A 20,556-nucleotide genomic window follows, 5' to 3' on the forward strand; every position below is an offset into this window, starting at 1 on the left:
TGGGTCAGTGGTGAGGTGGGCAGGGACAGAGCCCCCTGCTGCGGGGTATCTGTATGTGCTGCTGGGTCAGTGGGTGAGGTGGGCAGGGACAGAGTCCCTTCCTCCGGGGTACGTACTCGTGCTGCAGGGACAGTGCCCCCTGCTCCGGGGTATCTGCATGTGCCGCTGGGCCAGTGGGTGAGGTGGGCAGGGACAGTGCCCCCTGCTCCGTGGTACGTACTCGTGCTGCAGGGACAGTGCCCCCTGCTCCGGGGTATCTGCATGTGCCGCTGGGTCAGTGGGTGAGGTGGGCAGGGACAGTGCCCCTTCCTCCGGGGTACGTACTCGTGCTGCAGTGACAGTGCCGCCTGCTCAGCTCTCTACACCAGACTCAGCACTTCCTGGAGGACCGGAGGGCGGAGATACAGCCATCGCCCGGCCCACTCTACACATGGAAGTCTGCAGGCAGCAGGCGGACAGTGTGCTCTGCAAGGCCAATGCAGGTAAACGGGGCACCGCTCAACAGTTAGGGGACTACTCAGTATACGGATTGTATGTGGTGCCAGGACACATGCTGATAATAGTGACACTAACCAGAAAAGTGAATGCACACCGTATAGTGCTGAGAATATAGGTACATGTGTAATGAGGGGTATGTAAAACGTTATTATGGTAAAGAGTATTGCATAGGTTTTAGTGTTGCCAGGTCAGCATATGAACAATACCCTGCATGCATGCACCACAGTTACAAACATTGGTCAGTATTCCATTTTAATCTGCACCTACTTGTAAAAAGCTGCAGCTATCAGCTGTAATGTGTCCTCCTGTAGATCCAGACTTGTGTCCCAGAGACACCCTCTAGAATAAAGACATTCTCTCAATTGAGTCTTTTTATATTGAAAAAATGGAAATGGGTACCATACCTCATGCCATAATATGTGTATGTAATGGCAGTCTTTCTCACTTTCATTACATTTTATCTGTTTGTGTGACTTTTTTTCTCTAAAATGTAGATGTTCATGGTAAAGTATATTTCCTGTTCCCTGTGTACCATTTATAGACCTGTCAAATATCTTCTGTTTTTTTTTTCTTCTGGTTAGAGCCTCTCTGCGCCAGCCCTACAGTAGGTGTATATTTTGGCGACAGCATTTGAAAAAAGTTACAGCAGTTGCAAAGGAGGAAAAAAGTGCATGTTCAATTGTGGACACATTATGGACAGCAATGTGTGAGCTTTTCTAGCCCTATGGGGTTTATAATAAGTGTCCCCCCTGGAACTCTGATGTTTAGATATGTTCGTAACTTTATTCATCAATACAACAAAAAATACATACACTGTTACACACTTGAGTAATTTGATTCTATTACTTTCTATAGACGATGCCAAGATTCTAATCCACCTTCTGGAAGGAAAGGCCTTTGTGTGGAATGTAGAAGACGCTCGTAAGATCCGGGAGCAGCATGGGCTGGTCGGGAACCTTGTAGGAGCCTTGGTGAGGAAACCTAGACAGAATACACGGCTTGGCCTCCCACTACAACTTCTGCCTGAGGAAGCCCGGCTACTGGTAGAAATTGGGGCTGCAACTTTTGTACGCAGCTGTGAGCAGAAAAGTGCACCCCCAAACCACGATGGATTGCCAATGGTAGGTATAACAATAGGATATGTACTGCCATACAGTAGAGAAGATGACATCTGTAGGTCGGTCGCCTTGGCTGTATGTAATGGAAGTGACATTGACTCCCTGATTGCCTCCTGCATGTCAATTATACTTTCATTTCATTTGCATTTGGTTATATTGTTTATGCCTTTTCATTTTATAATTTTAAAGAGACAGTTTACCAAAATATTCTGTTAAATCCTGTTTATCTTTTTGATGACATTTTATAGTTTGTTGTTTTTTTTAAATGCCAAACGTGTACCATCAGGCAGACCTAAATATTCTTTGGGTTATTCTTTTCAATGAAAAAGTTGCCGATGTTGTATTTACATGAAGCTTTAAGAAATTACTCGTATAGACTAGGTTGACAACTCTCTTTATTATGTTGGAAGGCTGGAAATTTAAGATATCTTGTATACAACTTGAGAGCAGGCTAAATGTGGTACTCCGTTTCGCTTGCCCATGGTTTGTAGGTCTGGAAACTGATGTAAAAAAAGGCTATGTTTATGGTCTTTCCTATTTGGATGACACAGAACTATTGGTCACATGTCCCTTAGAGATGAGCAGGGCCGGATTAAGGGAATGGAGGCCCCTGGGCTAAGGGGGCCTCCATTTCCCCGTGAGGCCTTCCCCCCCCCCCTGGTGAGGCCCCCCCCCTGTGAGCCGAGCCGCCCCCAAGGCACTTACCTCCTTCTCCTGGCATTGCAGTCCTTCCCCGGCGTGCTGTACGCTCCTTACTGTGAGAGTGAGACGCAGCATTGATCGACCCGGGGGCGCCCACGCCCCCCGACCGATCAATAATGCTGCTGAGCAGTTTCAAGGGCCCCCTGGATGCCTGAGGCCCCTGGACTGTAGCCCAGTTAGACCTCGGGTTAATCCGGCCCTGGAGATGTGACATTTTCAAAACTGTTTGCAAACTATTTGCTACATTTCACATTAATATGTAAAATTGTTCAAGTTTTACCAGCAGAATCTGTCCTTAAGTGCTCCCAGATCTCCATTCATACAAAGCAGAATAAATTGACCGTCGCTCCAGCTCTATTCACCGACTATAATTGGCGCTAAATATCAATTTATACAGCCCGGAATGGAGAAACAAAGTAGAACTGGATGATTCAGTTGCCAGAACTGTGATTTTGCTACATATCGCTCCTCTCTAATTTTCCTATTGAACTTTTACCTGAAATAATTGATTTTTTTTTTAGGCTTGAACTGCACACAACAATAGTGTAATGTGTCCTTTTTCACCAATAGGACAGCACAAGTGTTTCTGCTACTGTAGACGATGAGGACTCAAAAACGAAAGCTGAGGCCTATGCGCAGTTTCTGCATAGTAGCTATGAAGAGCAACGACAGCTGGCTCTGCAAGAGAAGCAACACACCCTGGAGAGCTTGGCGGACCGTATTGCGGAAGGTAGAAGCAAGAGAAAAAGGCAGCGTTGTGAACAAGAAGGTGAGGGGGACATATAATGGCCCTTGAAATAATTTAACTATTCATATTTGGCATGAAAGTGCAACTAGACTCAAGTAGTGAAGCCATATTAGAGGGAGGTGTAATTGTCTTTGAAAATGCTAAACCAGCAGTGTCTACTTCCATCAGTTCATTAATATAATTTTACTAATTAACCATTGCCACAATATATCTGAAAGGGCACAACAAAGATATTTTCATAGCAGGAGTCATACTTTTCTCGGATTTGGCTATCTAGAGCGGGGCTTGTCTAAATCCAGTCCGCATGGGGACTGGAAAACTTACCCTGGTGACCGGTCTAATCGGGACACCCGGCTGTCCTGTCCCAGGTTTCTCACCGCGGGGCTGGAGGCAAATATCACAAGAGAGATCATAGTCTCATCTCGTGAGACTAAGCTTCGCATCACAGCACCAGACACCACTAGAGGTAGATAGCCTGTTCTGTTTTATAGCAATCCTCCTCGCTGACGCTGCCAGGCTGACACTGGGCGCCACCTCACAGGCACTTCTCCGCTGAAATCTTTGTAGGGGTGCTTTCACGATAAGCACATTGTAGCTGGGAAACCTGCCACCTGACTGCTGTGACATTCCACAATGTATCCCCTGTAAATAAAAATTGGTCAAATCTGCTTTGTGCTGCAATCATATTGTCATCTATAACGCTTCCTACCTAGATTACTCACATACTGTCCATAAACACTCCCTATGTCCAAATGCTTGTTGTTATTCCAAATCTAGAGAACATAACAAGCTCATGTATGTATTAAGTCTGGGCCTGATTCACCAAGGGACGTAAACAGTGATTTTGTGCGTTTCATCCGAAAAATGAATCTGCTCATGCCTAGAACCAAATACCACAGAATGCAACAACGTTCAATTCATCTTCTACTGCAAAGGACACGTACTACGGCCTACAATTTTGGGGAGGGAATGGGGCAGAGAAGGGGCATATGACTGTAATCAGTGTACAGTACGGGTGTGCCAAGCACAAGCGCACTTAGCAGGGTCCAATCCAAGCTCTGAACATCTCAAAGGTACTTGTTTTTCAGCCGTATCTCTTGCTCCAGCTACAGGTCTAGTCTAAGTGCTGCTTACTAATGATGACGGCTGTGTATGCATGCTATAACAGGTGTATGCAATCAGTAGCAACTGTAGCTATGTATTTTGTGTACATTAAACCTTAATAACTACATTAAATGTATTCCATGGAAAAAACATATTTGAAAAAACTTTTTTTTTTGATGTTCTGCCATTAATGCCTATATTATTACAACAATTGAACAGGCTTTTTTTTTCCGTGCTTTCTTTTGAGAATTTATATTGGACACAACCTGCAGTGTCCTGTGTAGCAGAGCAGACCTACACCCGTATTCGTCAGCGCACGTATCTTCAGATCCTGGAATTGGGCATGTGCAGACCTGAACCAATCGCATGTTGCGCTCAGTATGACTGCCTTGGTGAATCGCGCCCTATATTACATGACTTAATCTGGCTTTTTGTTATTTGCCAACCTTCAAAGACTGGTACAAGACAACATATAGCAAATTCAGATTGGACTGTTAAAATATGTATTAATCATTACTATTATAACAAATGTTTATAATCTACCCATTTATTGTTTTCACAGAAGAGCTGATGGAGTCATCGTCTCAAGGACCTATTAAAGAGTTTCAAAACCTAGAGAAGACATTCCACTTCCCTGAAGAAGCAATGATGGTGCAGATTCCTACTGCTCGAACACCTCTTGGTAACGTAGAGGAGGTGGACTTACACCAAGTCTCCTCAGACTGGCCGTACACGGGCCACAAGAACCATGAAATGCGCTTTAAGGTTTTCCGGGACCTCTGGCAGAAAGGCTACTTCCTCACCAGCGGCAGCAAGTTCGGAGGAGATTTTCTTGTTTACCCAGGTATCTCTATATCAGTGCTGGCTAACCTGTGACACTCCAGGTGTTGTGAAACTAAAAGCCCCAGCAGGCTTTGCCAGGAAATAACTAGCTGATAGCTGGCAAAGCATGCTGGGGCTTGTAGTTTCACAACACCTGGAGTGTCACAGGTTAGCCATCACTGCTCTATATTAATGCACAACTGCTTTAGGAATAAGATACAGTAGCATCTGTATACGTAAAGGTCTTTTGAGGTGGGAATCTAGGGGGGTATTCAATTCGGAGCGAGGTGTCTCTGGAGCATCCATGGAGACAGATAGCGCGAATGTTATGGCATTGAATCTCCGCTGATTTCTTCTCGCACCCTATATAGGTTCACAGAAAAATGAGCGGAGAATCCTACCGTAATGGCTGCCAATGTGCGCAGCTGAACATTGCAATGATGTCCGCACGCCACATCGGCAGCAATCGAATCTCCCCCTAGATGTCTAAAACGTTTTCAATCACAGCTGTTGAATGGTTTTGTGGTATAGAAATACACACATTCTGAAAGGGCCTTTGTTGCATTGGATTGTGTATTTACAGCTTTGAGATCCTTTGTGCTAAAAATGTGAAAACTATTTTTACTACAGCAGATCCCATGCGCTTCCATGCACATTACATTGCCATCTGTTTTCCGCAAGATGAAGAAATTGCACTAAGTGACATCATCACCGCTGGACGCTTGGGCACTAATGTCAAGAAGACCATACTGCTATGTTCATCTAACCAGGAGGGAAGTGTGACGTACACATCTTTACAGTGGTCGGGGTTGCAATGATAAACTAGCACTCGCTGTTTATCTCACAAATGTGGGTGATCAAGCTCACTTCTCCAGTCTGTGTTGCCGAGTCTCAAATGTTGTACAACACTTCCATAGCAAAGACATTGAATACATCGGGGAATACAAAACACATTCAAGATTAAGGACAATAATTAAGCCAGGAGAAGACATAATAAAGATTAACGAGTCTCCTCTTTACATTATAGCAGGAAAGAAGACAATTTATCCTGATCTGGTGAGGTTACTGCAGAATGTTAATATATATTCTTTGTGTCTCTCAAAATTCTACTTTTCTCATAGGCTGCAAGAGCCCAAAACCAAAACGAGACCTTTGTAAAACAAAATGATTTAATGTTTTATTTATTTACAATGTTTTTATTGAAACTTTGAACAAGCCTCTTTAAGTTGAATCAACACAGGAACACATTCAAAAGCTTGCTTCAATGTTGTTGTTTTTTTAAAAGCATGTTGCTCTTGTACAGCTAACATTAGTAGATAGCATCCAATATTAAAACAAGAGTAACATTCCCTTCTGTTCTACTCTGTATTAAAGAGGAACTTATCTTTGTGGGTGGCCATAACAGTTATCCAATCAGGAGCTAGCTTTCACTTCTATTTCTGTGTTTCAATTCCTGCTCTCTTCTGGTGGTCATACGTCACTACTGCAGCCATTAAACATTAATAGTAAGGTGAGGACCCAGCTGCATTGGTTAAATGACAAGGAATGGTCCGCAACCTACCAATATATGTGGGTAGGAGCAAAAGCTGAAAACCTGTTAATTTGATGGAATATCTATACATTTTTTACTCCAAATTCTATTATAAAGTCCTTGTTTGTCCATTAAAGTTTTTCTCTTATTTTACTGTTTTGTTTTTTTTTGTTAAAAAGACATTTAGTACTTGTTTTCTATTTTTGTGTGCAGAAAGGATATTTTCCTATTTATATATTATTTTTAGTAGCGCTGTCAAAAAAAAATGCATAATGACTTTTCCCTAAAAGTGACATTTATTGAGGAGTTACAAGGCCCACTCATTTAAAATCTGGCATTAATATGTATTTTTATTGTAAAACAAAAAATATTTTTTTTGTAGGGGGTGGAGAATAAAAATCAGTTTCTTTTAATGTAACTGGTAGCAGGGTCGTCTACTATGTGTTTAGTGTATCCGATTCTCCCACTAGATGTTTGGGTATGGTTTATTTTAAAATGTGACTGGTAATTGCAAACAGGCTATGGATAGACTGGAAAATAAAGTGCGAGAGGAGTCATTTCGATGGAAGAGTTTTGTAGAGGGAGTTACCTAAATGTGAATAGTGGAATAGTTGTTCATTCACAGAAAAGCCCATGTTTCTTCCATGTACCAAGTCACTGCATTCATAAATATGCAGCCTCAATAACAGAAATTAATTTTACACCAGACACCATTCACATATTTATATATGGTCAATGAGAGCTAAAAAAAATAATTAAAAAAAGGTATTTTTGTAATCCCAGAAATTTCTTTGCTCTCTATAATAAATGACATTTATAAGAGACATATTAACAAAATGTTGCAGATCTGTCTCAGATGGTGGCAGTGACAGACTACTGCCATAACCAGAAAAACACCAGTGCAAATGCAAAGTCAACACTTCTTAAGCTTTTTATTAATGACCTTGTAGGTGGCCAAGGAAGTATGTAAATCTGCTGATGACCCTAAACTATGTAGGATTATTTACACAGAGTGAGATTAACTGGTTGCAGGAAGGTTTAGCCAAACTTGGCAGTGAAATAGCATATGACATTTAATATATACTGTATATCCCATAGGCTGTGGGAAACTATACTACATTTTGTAGATTATATGGCATACAGTTGTAAGCTGAGATAGAAAAGGACTAGTGTACACAAAGTCTCACAGTGCCAGAGAGCAGCTGTAAAGCATAAATGCATGTACTGAAAGCATGTCATAAGCCACTAGTTAGACCACATCTTGATTATGACACCTCACACTAACCACATTGGAGATCTAAGAAGGGCAGAGGTGGGCAGCCTTATTAATAAATGGAAGGGGTTAAAATAATTAGGTCTGTTTACTGTGTAAAATAAAAAGGCACCCTAGAGGTGACCTCTTTTACAAGCAAAAATATGGTTGAGGTCAATATGGCGATTTGTCTAACAAACGTTTTGTCCCTCCTCTCCCCCCCCCCCTCCCACTGTCCCGCCTTCCCTCTCTGCCTCTGACTTTGCTACCTTTTTCTCTTCCAAAATTGAAGCCATTAGACAGAACATCTCCTCCTCCTTTCCCTCTCCCACCACCCTCATTGCTTCACCTCCCCCCATTAACCAGCTGTGGTGCTCGTTCAGATGAAGAAGTTCGCTCCCTTATTCTTTCTTCTCCACCCTCTACCTGTCCTCTTGATCCCATCCCCTCTCACCTCCTTCGCTCTCTCTCTCCTACTGCCTGCTCTTACCTCGCACACCTATTCAACCTATCACTCTCCTCTGGCATAGTCCCATCCTCATTCAAGCATGCTCTTATCTCATCTATCCTCAAGAAACCCAACCTTGACCCCACCTCTCTTGCGAACTACCGCCCTATCTCTCTTCTCCCCTATGCCTCCAAACTACTTGAGCGGATTGTCTGCAGCCGCCTCACCTGTCACCTCTCTGACAACTCCCTCCTTGACCCACTCCAATCTGGCTACCGCCCCCTCCACTCCACCGAAACTGCTCTGGCTAAAGTCACTAATGACCTCCTTTCAGCCAAATCCAAAGGTCACTTCTCCATACTCATCCTCCTCGACCTCTCTGCGGCCTTTGACACCGTGGACCACCCCCTCCTGCTGCAAACTCTTCTTTCTCTTGGCCTCTCTGGTTTTGTCCATGCCTGGTTTACCTCATACCTGGATAACCACTCCTTCTCTGTATCCATGTCTGGCTCTTCCTCCACCCCCTCCCCTCTCCCTGTAGGAGTCCCACAGGGCTGTTCTCGGCCCTCTACTCTTCTCGCTCTATACTTCCTCCCTTGGTGCTCTCATCTCCTCGTTTGGTCTGCAGTATCACCTTTACGCTGATGACATTCAGCTCTACATCTCTTCTCTTGATCTTTCCTCCTCTCTCGTGTGACTGACTGCCTCTCAGCTATCTCCTTCTGGATGTCCTCACGCTTTCTTAAAATTAACATCTCAAAAACTGAACTTAATTTCTTTCCTCCGCCCAGACTCCAATCCCACCACGACCTCTCTATCGTTGTCAATGACTCCACTATCTCCTCTGTCACCTAACTCCGCTGCCTGGATGTCACTCCTGACTCCTCTCTCTCTTTTGCCCCCCACATTCAATCACTCTCCCAAGCCTGTCGCTTCCAACTCCGTAACATTGCCCGCATCCGTCCCTTTCTCTCTCAGGATGCCACCAAAACCATCATCCATGCTCTCATCATCTCCCACCTCGATTACTGCAACCTTCTCCTTACTGGCCTCCCCCACTCCCACCTTGCCCCCCTCCACTCTATACTCAATGCGGCTGCAAGACTCCTCTTCCTCTCACGCCGCTCCCCTTCCCCTACAGAATCCTTTTTAAACTCCTTACCACCACTTACAAGGCTCTCTCCCAGTCTACTGTCCCTTATATCTCTAACCTCCTCTCCATTCACACTCCTGTCCGCTCAGCCAATGATCGCCGCCTCTCCTCCACACTGATCACCTCTTCCCACTCTCGAATCCAAGACTTCTCCCGTGCTGCCCCTCTTCACTGGAACGACCTCGCTCCATCCGTCTCTCTCCCAATCTGTGCTCCTTCAAACGGGCACTTAAAACTCACCTGTTCCTCAAGGCCTACCAACCATCCATTTAACCTCTCATCTCTTCTGCTCATCCTCCCTTGACCCCTCATCTCTCTCCCCTTTGATTCACTGGCTCCCTTTTTTGCCTGACTTTGTTTACCCTCCCTTAGGATGTAAGCTCGAATGAGCAGGGCCCTCTTCCCTCCAATCCTGTTCTTCTGCTCCGTCTCTACTGTATCTGCCCTCCCGGAGATTCTGAAGTACTGGTACTGTGTGTTTATTGTTCTGTACTGTTCTACCCTGTATCGTCTACTGTTTGTACTATGTGCGGCGCTGCGGAAACCTTGTGGCGCCCTACAAATAAATAATAATAATAATATGGGGAACGAGTGATCATCAATTTTGAATGAAAGGAAGATTGTTTCACCATCAGCATAGGAAGGGATTAGGGCTTCTTTATTATAAGTGTGATTAAGCTGTGAGTTTCCTTACCACATATGATGATGGCAGGACATTAACTACAATAATTTAAATATGGATTGGATGCCTTCTTCACAAGAAATGGTATGTGTTGCTATTAGTAGTCTTAATAAGGGTTATATCAGAAGGATCCTCCCCTCTCTTATTCAGCTTGATTGATCTTAACAATCCCATGTTGTTCAAGTGGGTTGACATCAGGGGATAGAAAATGTTGCAGGAACATTGTATAAACATGGTATAGTAAGATAAATAAAACACATCCTCGCCAGACTCTTATAAATAACTCCTACGTTGAGATATGTCATGGTGCTAGCTCTCAATATTATTATGTAGAAAGAAATTAAGCACTGGTTTTAAAATTCCATGGATGAGTCCCAGTTAAGTATTAACCCCCTTTGTCATTTTTCAGTTTATTTTCTTACATTGTGAAATTGAATGGATTTATTTTGGAACTCTTACCACTGATCAAAACAAAACACTCTAATTTGAAATAGAAAAATAAATATTTTCTTAATAATTATTACAAATAAAAACAACAGGCAGTAATTGATTATGTAACGTTCACTCTATTTGGCAAGATACACCTATATAGTGCAGGTCTGGCCAACCCGTGTCGCTCCAGTTGTTGTAAAACTACAAGCACCAGCATGCTTTGCCAGTAGATAACAGCCATGGCATGCTGGGACTTGTAGCTTCACAACACCGCAAGAGCCACAGGTTGGCCACACCCACCCTAGTATGTTTTCAGAGGTCACATAATTGACTGGTATTCACATGTGTACAATTAAAGTGTTACAATGTATGCACCTGTTGGTTATTGGATTTACAAAGATCAATAATCAATTATAGAAAATCTGTGCGTGAAGGTTATTGAGAAGCACCTAATCAGGGGAACAGTATAGAAACAAAGATTGTTAATGTCCCCTGAAGCACTGTCAATTCCATCATAGAGAAAAAGAGGGAACATGGCACACCTGTGAATTTGTATAGAATAGGTCATCCCCAAAACAGCATTTGTGTTAGGGAGGCCACAACGAGTGTAATCCTGAGTTACCATATTCATGGCAGAAACTATCCAATGGGACAGTAAAAATGAATCCGTTCATGTAGAAAACACATGAAATGTCAACTAGTCTGCCAGAAAGCATGTGAGAGACCTTCATGTCAAGTAGAGGAAGACGATGGGCTGATGAGACCAAAAGTAACTTTATGTCCTCAATGATCTGTACTATGTTTAGTTCAATCCTAACACTATGTATCATCCCAAGATGACTTAGAAGAAGGTGTGAATACCAATGTAATCAATTATTGTCCCTTTTTTATTTGTAACTAAAAAAAATAGTTTTTCTGTATGTGGCAGCAGTAGTGCGAGTTTAATCAGTGATAAGAATTCTTGATTACATTATGCAAGTAAACATACATTTTAAAACTGACAAAGGTAATGAATACATTTGCTAGCTATTGCCTATTTACATATGTGGAACTGATTTAGTCAGAGAGGCATTTTTATCAAAGGAAGAAAAGTCCTATTGTTGACAAAAACAGGAATTTTCGCTTGCAATAGTGCTCACTTTTGCTTTGCCAAATTCAGTGTGGTCTTTGCTGGTTATAGCATTGTTGTTATCTCTGCTGATGACCCCAACAGCGGCAAGATTCGCTGGGAAGCCTAAGTAACAAGTATCAGTACTTGTATTGCTGCAATACCTGATCACAGGGTGGTAACATGAAAAAAAAAAAAAAAAAAAAAATTAATGTTTTATTTTCCCTCATTGTTTAAAATCGAATAAGTCAATATTTTAAACACATTTACACATTAGTGGCTTTTCAGTTCCACTGCACACCTACGGCAGCTGAGCGATATGGGCTCCCTTGTCAATTTTTTGTTTTTTTTGTAATAAATGTTACCAATGAGATGATAAAATACAACTTATTACAGTGTTCACATGCCTCTAGGTCTCCGATAACTGGAAACCTGTAATTTATGATGTCTCACATTGGGCACTGCTGTTCTTTATACACGGATCGCAAAGAAAGTTGTATAATAATGGTAATGCTTCGCTCCGATTGTCAGGGTTTGTAAAAGGAAACATAGCCTGAAGCAGCATACATTTCTGCTACCAATCATACACCAGCTTTCATTTTTCAACTTGCAGTGGATAGATCAAAGCTAATTGTGGATTGGTTGATGGGGGTTGATCTAAATATGAGGCCTAGTAATGTTCAGAGCCTCACAGAAATATACCAGCACTCATCAGCCAGTAGTAAGGACTAGATTACAGTTTCTAGCAAAAGTGTTTCTCCACAAAAGCGTCAAAATAACCATAGTAAATTACTATTCAAATTCTGCTGCCTGCATTTCACAGCCCTTGCTGTACAGAGGGTGCAGCGTACACTATATTTTCTCTGTCCGACCCCTCTATACACAGACATTAAATATAACAGAATACTATAGTTTCATTAAAGAAATATTTAATTCTTAGCTTCTATGGACACTATACCCTTGCAAGGATTGTCACTGGTTATGAAAATGCAGATACAAAAATATACCAACTTGTTCTCTACACATTCATTTTAACAATTTAATATTTGTTTTCTTAAATATAAATACCTTCCTGTGTGTATTACTTACTCACATTGGCAGCAGCAGTTGTTATTTCAAAACCAAGACATAAGGCAGATCTTCAGAGAATGACAACAGGTAATAGGAGGAAGTGAGGGTAATCATTCAAGGGCAAATATGCCAACTGCCCCAAGGAAGGCACCCCACCATGCATGGAAGCTGGGTGGGAAATTAATTTCACTTTTTGGGAGGTAGAATTATGCATTTAAATTTTTATTCAACAAAGTCTATGGGGCATATTTACTAAATTGTGGGTTTGAAAAAATGATGTTGCCTATAGCAAACAGATTCTAGCTGTCATTTTGTAGAAGGAACTAAATAACTAGAATATGATTGGTTGTTATAGGCAACATCTCCACTTTTTCAAACCCGCAGTTTAGTAAATATACCCCCAAATCCTCAGGGCAACTTTCATCGAGCTGCAGATCTATTCACAGAAAGTCGGATTAAGTCATGACTTTGATATAACAAATTTGCCTACAGTTCACTATAAGGAGGTTCATGTTCCACATATTTCAGGGTCCATTTATTTGAATGTATTAAAAATAAGTTACTACCTATGATAACAATCCCTCTTATCCCTGGACCCTGTATTCACTTGAGACGGCTGCATATTTCACATGTCAATAGGCTAAACTGAAGCACTTTTTTCTTAAAAAAAGCAAGTGTGATGGCCTTAAATACAACAGTCACTTCCACTCAACACATACAATTATTTTGAATGGAGCAAATTCATTAGTATCAGTCATTGGGTGATGTATTCTTATTATTAATGGTGTAGCCCACAGAATTCCTGTCACTACTGTGTGCAGGTAACCTTTAAGCGCACAGCCCATATTCACCACTTGCTTACACTTTGCTGAGCTAAATGCAATAATTATTATAGATACAGATGTAGTAGGGAAAAGAGGTGCAATCTTTTTCATCTACACTCTTGGGATTCCTGGCTGATGGGTTGTAAATCACTGCCATGGAGAAACTTGTATCCAAACCAGATAAAAATATAATTTATATAAATTGCTGTAGTATTTTGTTTTAGCACACACTAAAAGAACACAGTCCTTGTCTATTTTACAACAAACCGAAAGCCTTTGAGGTCATCTCACATTCCAACTACATGAGATCACCACAAGTGTGACCTTTACTGCCAAACTAGGTAAATTCATACCCAATACTTGTATGGAAAGTCACAATCGCTTCTTAAACATTACACACTAGGCACAAATAATCTCTGTCCCTATAAATGTGACCTTTCAAGTTGGAATATGAGAAAATTCAACCCTTTGTAGCTTTCAATAAACATCCCTCACAAGGAAAGTCCTGTTCTCTACTGTTGCCCACTACACCATTAAAATGCAGCCTCAAACTTTAAAAGGGGTCAAGGACTTTAGCCTGTCCACAGACGTGGACCAGGAATGACCTCACACACTGATGGTACGAAATACATTGAAACCAGACTGAGCCGTGCTAATGACCACTCCAGGACACTGCTGGTGCCAGTGTAGCTCCTTAATGTCTTTTTCTCCTTGATGAACGAACAGCAGTTGCGGAGGAATGGATGCCAAGGTTGGGTCTTCGGTTTCGCCTTCCTGATCTTGATCTCTTTCTACCGCCAGATCCCACTGGGTTATCTGATCGTCAGCACCTGAAGCTGCAAATACACCATTGTCTGTGGGATGCCACTCCACAGATGTTATAGGGGCGGTGTGCTGCTTAAACTTTGCCACACTAACCCCTTTCTGTGGAGAAAAGAAAGAGTTCCACTTAGTAAACCATTTAAACAGACTAAAAGCAAATCCAATAAGAAAAACATTTAGCTATTTAAAAAACAAACAAAAAAAAAACCTATGTAAAAGCTGAACCAAGACTTTAAAAAGATATAACATGCTGCCCTCCCCAGCCAATCAGATAAGTGCTTTCATTTTCAAAGCTGCACAACAAAATTAGTTGGTTGGTTGTTATGGACACCAACTTTTTCCCTTTGCACCAGGATTCATAGAAATCTAGCATTGTCTTCTACAGCCATGCAACAGACATATATCGTGATTGACCTTTAACAGACAAATCACAGGGACAATAAACCTGGTTTGCAACAAGAACATCTTCAAATATTCAGATACTGAGTAAAGGATCAAATCACCACATAATATAAAATGAGAGCAGGGTCCAGTCTAGGATATATTTCTCTATGCTACCCCTGAGTGACAGCGAGATGGGACCCTCCTATGAGACACTCACCATTGCCTTTTATTAAAAATATGCACCTACTAGTTTACATAGATATCCCCAAAAGGAGCACCATGCACATTTCTTATAACAGGTCTGACCCAATACAGAATACACATGTGGGGTATTTATAATAACTGAATGAATTCGTTGGCAGACTGTTCGAAGTGCTCCTCACCGGGTCTAGCGAGTTCCCGTCACAAAAATAAGTTATAATAAAAATTAATGCCAACATTTTATATGCATGTTTGTGCTTGTCTGTTCTCCAAGGGGGAAGACCCAGTATTGAGAGAAAAAACGAATAGCCTCTGTAATCCATGCAAAGTGAGTGACATAGTAAGCCATGCAACTAGAGTCGTATACGCACCTGGAACTGACGCAAGTCCCAGATCTTGAGTACGCCATCGTCTCCTCCACTGACAATAAACGGCTCTTGCCGATTCCAGCTAATCACATTGACGTCACTTTCGTGAGCCTGGCTGGCTGTCAGCATGCAGGCCTTGTTAGGGGCTGCTCGAATGTCCCAGATACGAACTGAAGCATCGGCTGAGCAGGAAGCAAAAACCTGTAAAAATCCATTTATGTTAATCACCAGGATATAGCGCAATGGTGTAACTTTCATGGGGTTATGAACTTCTTGGTGTAGACTAAAATCAATGGGGTAAAGGTTGTTTTACTTTAAACCTAAATGCTATAGATAATGTGTGGCGCTCGTCATCACCAAAAACCTCTTCATTCTAAAAGGATAGAATGTTCTTTATTATAATCAACCTATAAACATATATGCAGGATTATTTTGTTTAATAGGCACAAATGTGCGGTAACTCATAGCAATCAGACTGTCATTTTTGTGACTGCAGTTTAGAAAACGAATACCAACATCCGATTGGATGTAAAAGTTTAAATAACTTGTATGTTCTAAACCCGTTGTCTCCATCGCAATTGTTTTCATAATTTTGCTCACAGATGTGTCCAGTGCACATTTTTTTTTTAGTTAATACATTAAACCACTCTGACAGTTTAAAGAATTGTTAGCTATCCAAGAAAACAGCTTAAGAAAGGTAAAAAAAACATCTAGTGATTGGCAAGTAGCAAATATATTAAATCCAACATGTGTTTAATGAACTAGTCACTTTGGAATAATCTGGTTGAACAAAATGATGCATATTCCACTTTTAGATGATTTAATGTAGTGGCAGGATTTGTCTTTGCTAGCTCTTTTATAATTACTTATATATGTAAGTGCCTGCATTAACAGAGATCTCTCGTCTCCATGAAAATTTTATTTATTCCTCCAGCTAGCCAAGCCACATTCTCTGGGGCTCCTATCATGTGCAAGTTTTCCCACTTACCGTGGTTTCAGTAGGAGACCACTGTAGATCCTCCACGGATTTAGTGTGACCTGTGAAAGGCCTCTGGTCAACATGCCACGTGCCCCCTTCTTTAGTATTCCACAAATGAATGTTCTTGCTACAGTCTCCTGTAATCAATTGCCCTGTGAAGAAATATATTATAGATATTATATCACAAGTGTTAATGGATTGAGGAAAGTTAAAACCATTGACAGATGTGCCATTCAACTAGACAATTTTGCATATAAAGAAGCAATGAGCTGGAAGGAGGTCCATCCGAAGCATCGAGACAGAACCTTTCTAAATTTGCCGTATGGCGGTCATATATTGTTAACATTACATAAAATGCCAAACCACACTGTTTTACTAAGAAGAAAACAAATGCCCATCATTTTCCCAATACTCCCGGCACATGGCCAATTCTGTGATAGAGGTCAGCTGACTGCGGCTTGTGAAATCAGCTGAGGGTCCGACACAGTATTGGTCTTAGCTAACTGTACAAGCTGTGGCCACCTGACACAGTAAAAGCCCAGCTCACTTTGCATATTCTGAAAATACGAGCAGCAACTGCTCCAGGGGCAAGTATACAGCACATGACAGGAGCCTCAGAGAATGTGGCTTGGCTAGCTGGAGGAATAAATAAAAATAATTTTGGAGGCAGGAGATCTCTCTTAATGCAGGCAGTTACATTTCAGTAAAAGATTCTGTTGGTATAAAAAGTCCGGCCTTATGTATGAGAGCAATAAGTATATTTTTGTCCACTCATTTACATATGATACAATACACAAAACACACCCTCTCTATAGAAGAGCCACAAGGTGTAAACAGGATACATTATATAGCTCCTACCTGCAGTCTTTGGAGACCAGTCCATGGAGAAGCCCTCAGTCATGTGACCAGAGAAGGAGAACACCGGTTTGATCTTTGCTTGTTCTTCTTTCAAATATGCAGCAAGAGCCTGTGTGTCTGACACTGCTGCCAACTGCTTTTGGAGATCATAGATTTCCACTAGACCCCTTTCTGACCAAACTGCAGCCACTGGTGTGTTCAACAGTGTAGAAACCTAAAAAAGAAAAAAAGTATTTTGTGTCAGCTAGAAATTGATACAATCTACCCAATTAGGTATCCTATACACTGGTCAAAAAAAAAAAAAAAAAAATTCGGAATGCCACAATGCAGAAGTGCAATCTCAAAGACACATTTGATGGTAAACATTTGGTTGACAGGCATGTCTATTGAACTGACCTAACTAAAAGGAAAAACTTTTTGCTTCTGACTTGGGCAGTGGCTTCAGAGCTTAGTCCTCCCCTGTGCAACCACAGGAGGTATTGAGTGCTTTGAACTGTAGTGCATTTCTGGCTGAGAAGTCAATAACATTTAAAACATCCATGTTTCAAACACTAATTGATTCTATACCAGATTACCTATATTAATACCACACTGCTTATTGATAGATTCACTGGATAGATATTATATGCAATAGCAGGTTATCACTGTCTATACCTCTATTCACATTTTCAGTCTCTGGAGCAAGCTCTCACTTCATGGAATAATTAGAATAAAACCAGGATTATAATGGAGCATGAAACCAATAGGCAGCTGACAAGAATGAAATACTAAACCTGCACACTATATAATGTGACACTGAACACTATTTGATAAAAAAAAAAAGAGGAAACATGAAATAGGAACAAGGGATGTGTGCATGCATTTGTAAATAAAACAGCATAGCCCTGCTACAAAATTCTATAGCCAGTCTGAGTGGATTATCACTATAAATGGATATCTTGCACTAGGGTTCCCTCCATAAAAATTTAGCTCCCAAACTAGTCAGTGTAGGAATAGTAGACAAGGAGCAAAAAAAAGTAAATATAAATAAATAAGTCATTAAGTGCAGTCCTAGCCCTGTGCTGAGATGTGCTGGACCTTTCCACCCCACTGTTCATCATAAGTGAATGGGAACCACAAATTTGGATATTGGTCAATAAGACCCCTTATTCTTTATACCTAAAACAGTTAATTAACATACGCAGATCTAACATATGAAACTTTAAATTGACAAAAACGCAAACCACACGTCTCTCATTCCAAAAAGCAGTATAAAAAAAACATTCTTCTGCCTCCACTGAAGAAAGCCAATAATAATGGACTTTAACTGAATATAAAGAAAAGCAGGCCATGCAGAATTGTATAACACTGAGGCAACATGCAACTTTCCTGACATTGTGAAACTAGAAGAATCAGCATGCTGGGACTTGCAGTTCCAAGGGTTGTTTACCATAAATGTAGCATACTCAGTGCAGGTAGGTAATGCTGCCTTCCTCTACTCTTCATAGAAGGACACATTTTGCAAGATCACAGCAGGAACTTCTAATTATGCAAACGTAGATGACTGCAGCACAGCTTTCATATAGCAGCCTATGTACTTCCCTCTAACGCTGCAGGAAGAGAGCAGAGAAGTGCAGAAGCGGGTGTGAGCAGTCTTTTGCAGAGTTTAGAGGCAACTGCTACACTGTTCATGTTGTTGGAATAATTTATGACCCTAACCTTCATGATTACCATATTTATAAATGTATTGGTAAAAGATTTAAGGTGTTCATCAATATTTCCCCTCAATTAAAAATCCCAAACTCAGTTTAAATCAATATTAAACTGCTTGGCTAATGTTGCTGTTCAATAAAAACACCAACTACAAATTGGTAAAGCTTTGTCAAAAAGGATAGTGCGACATAAAACAATCCAGACTTATTTACCCGAACGCGGTTAATTCCCCCGTGGTGTGGAACCATAGCCAGCTCCAATTGCGGTTTCTTCTCTTCATCTTCCGCTTCATCCTCATCTTCACTATCACTGCTGTCAGAATCCGAGTCATTTTTCTTCTCTTTGCTGGTTCGGTGCAAATTGTGCATCTTCATTACTAAAACTCTGAAAAACAGAATATTCTTTAAAGCATGTGTAGCCTTGATTCTGGGGAAAAATGAAATCTTTCTGTGATCCTCAGTCTGTATAATATATTATAATTATCACCAACAAGCCATAGTATGTACCCAACATAATGAGAGTAGCTCATCTGTATTCAGTATTACACATACTTTACCATTGTATACAATCCACCAGCAACTGCTCATAACTAACTGTTCAGGTTATCCCACTAACCATAAAGCACATCATCTTATGACATAGAAAATATTTCCATAATACAGGCCTGGATGATAAAGATAGCCCAACAGGTAATGTTCATAAAAATGAATTGCCGTTGCACAACCACAACTTCTTTGGGACACTTCCATAGACTCACGTGTGTATACCGCTCCCCAACTATTAACTCCAGTTTATATATCACCAGTGCTACATAAATCCAGAACATAATGCCACCAACTCACCAGAACATATATGTTTAGAAGGTGTGAATACCTCACTAATAGATCTGACAATTCACACAATCAACGGTTTTTGAAGAAAGACAACACTAGGTTGCTTTATTTACATACGTATTACTAACAAGATACAGATCTCTATGCATTTTAAACAGTAATATAAAATTCTGAGCTTAACACATGGGATATTTGTATTACCTATTGCCTTGAGCGGTGTCAGCCTGAGTCCCAGCACAGAGAAATACAGTCAGGGGGTAATCTGAACGATTTTCCCCTAAACTGTCCAAAATTACATCGAAACTTAGACATGGAGCCCCTGAAACCAAAAAGAACAGTATGTTAGTAGAGAGATATTTACAACTTGTGAGGAGGCATAAAGCTGGATCATCAGAGAGCTCATTTCCCACCAGCCCATCAACCATTTATTCATAGCTGTACCCTTCGTCTCCCCGATCCTATCTGTACACTTCACCTGTTTGAGCTTGATGATAGAGAACATAGGCATCCTGGTCCATCACTAGCTCCTCTCCATCCTGCAGCTTCTCCACGCCGGGCAAATACACTTTCTGAGTACCCTTGTCCTCTTCCCCTTCCTCCATGATTTCGTCCTCGTCCTCACTTTCTTCCTCGCTTTCTGTCCCCTCCATATCTTTATCGTCCTCCTGCTCAGTATTTCTCCATGTGGGTTCGCCGTTGCCTGCCATGTTGGAATAGGTGTTACGTCACTTCCGCTGGCTTCAACTGGGTAGTTGTCTTCCGGCCCCAGTATTTTTTTTAATTTTTTGTAGAAAGCTTTATCAGCAGCAAAAGCATAACAAAACTTACATCGCTGTCTACTTAATATACAGATACATTAACAATGAAATGTGAATATAAGACGCATTAGCATTTTTTGGTCTTAGAACTTGCAAATTATCACTTGT

General features: G+C 41.1%; 2 protein-coding genes across 2 annotated transcripts; one reads left to right on the top strand and one right to left on the bottom strand.

The window, feature by feature from the left end:
- Positions 1-230: 230 nt before the first annotated feature.
- TSEN34 (tRNA splicing endonuclease subunit 34) lies at positions 231-6,676 on the top strand. The gene is made up of 5 exons (XM_075189845.1): positions 231-482; positions 1,354-1,619; positions 2,889-3,087; positions 4,733-5,014; positions 5,623-6,676. The coding sequence occupies exons 1-5, from the start codon at positions 431-433 to the stop codon at positions 5,808-5,810; spliced, it is 987 nt and encodes a 328-aa protein (XP_075045946.1). The 5' UTR covers positions 231-430; the 3' UTR covers positions 5,811-6,676.
- A 4,755-nt stretch (positions 6,677-11,431) lies between these two features.
- On the bottom strand, positions 11,432-20,374 carry GRWD1 (glutamate rich WD repeat containing 1). The gene is made up of 7 exons (XM_075191659.1): positions 20,106-20,374; positions 19,832-19,949; positions 19,010-19,181; positions 17,106-17,319; positions 16,257-16,399; positions 15,272-15,469; positions 11,432-14,417 (listed from the first exon to the last, which is right to left on the bottom strand). The coding sequence occupies exons 1-7, from the start codon at positions 20,335-20,337 to the stop codon at positions 14,100-14,102; spliced, it is 1,395 nt and encodes a 464-aa protein (XP_075047760.1). The 5' UTR covers positions 20,338-20,374; the 3' UTR covers positions 11,432-14,099.
- Between the last annotated feature and the right edge of the window lie 182 nt (positions 20,375-20,556).

Source organism: Mixophyes fleayi, chromosome 11 (genome assembly GCF_038048845.1).
Source record: "Mixophyes fleayi isolate aMixFle1 chromosome 11, aMixFle1.hap1, whole genome shotgun sequence".
NCBI lineage: Eukaryota > Metazoa > Chordata > Amphibia > Anura > Limnodynastidae > Mixophyes > Mixophyes fleayi.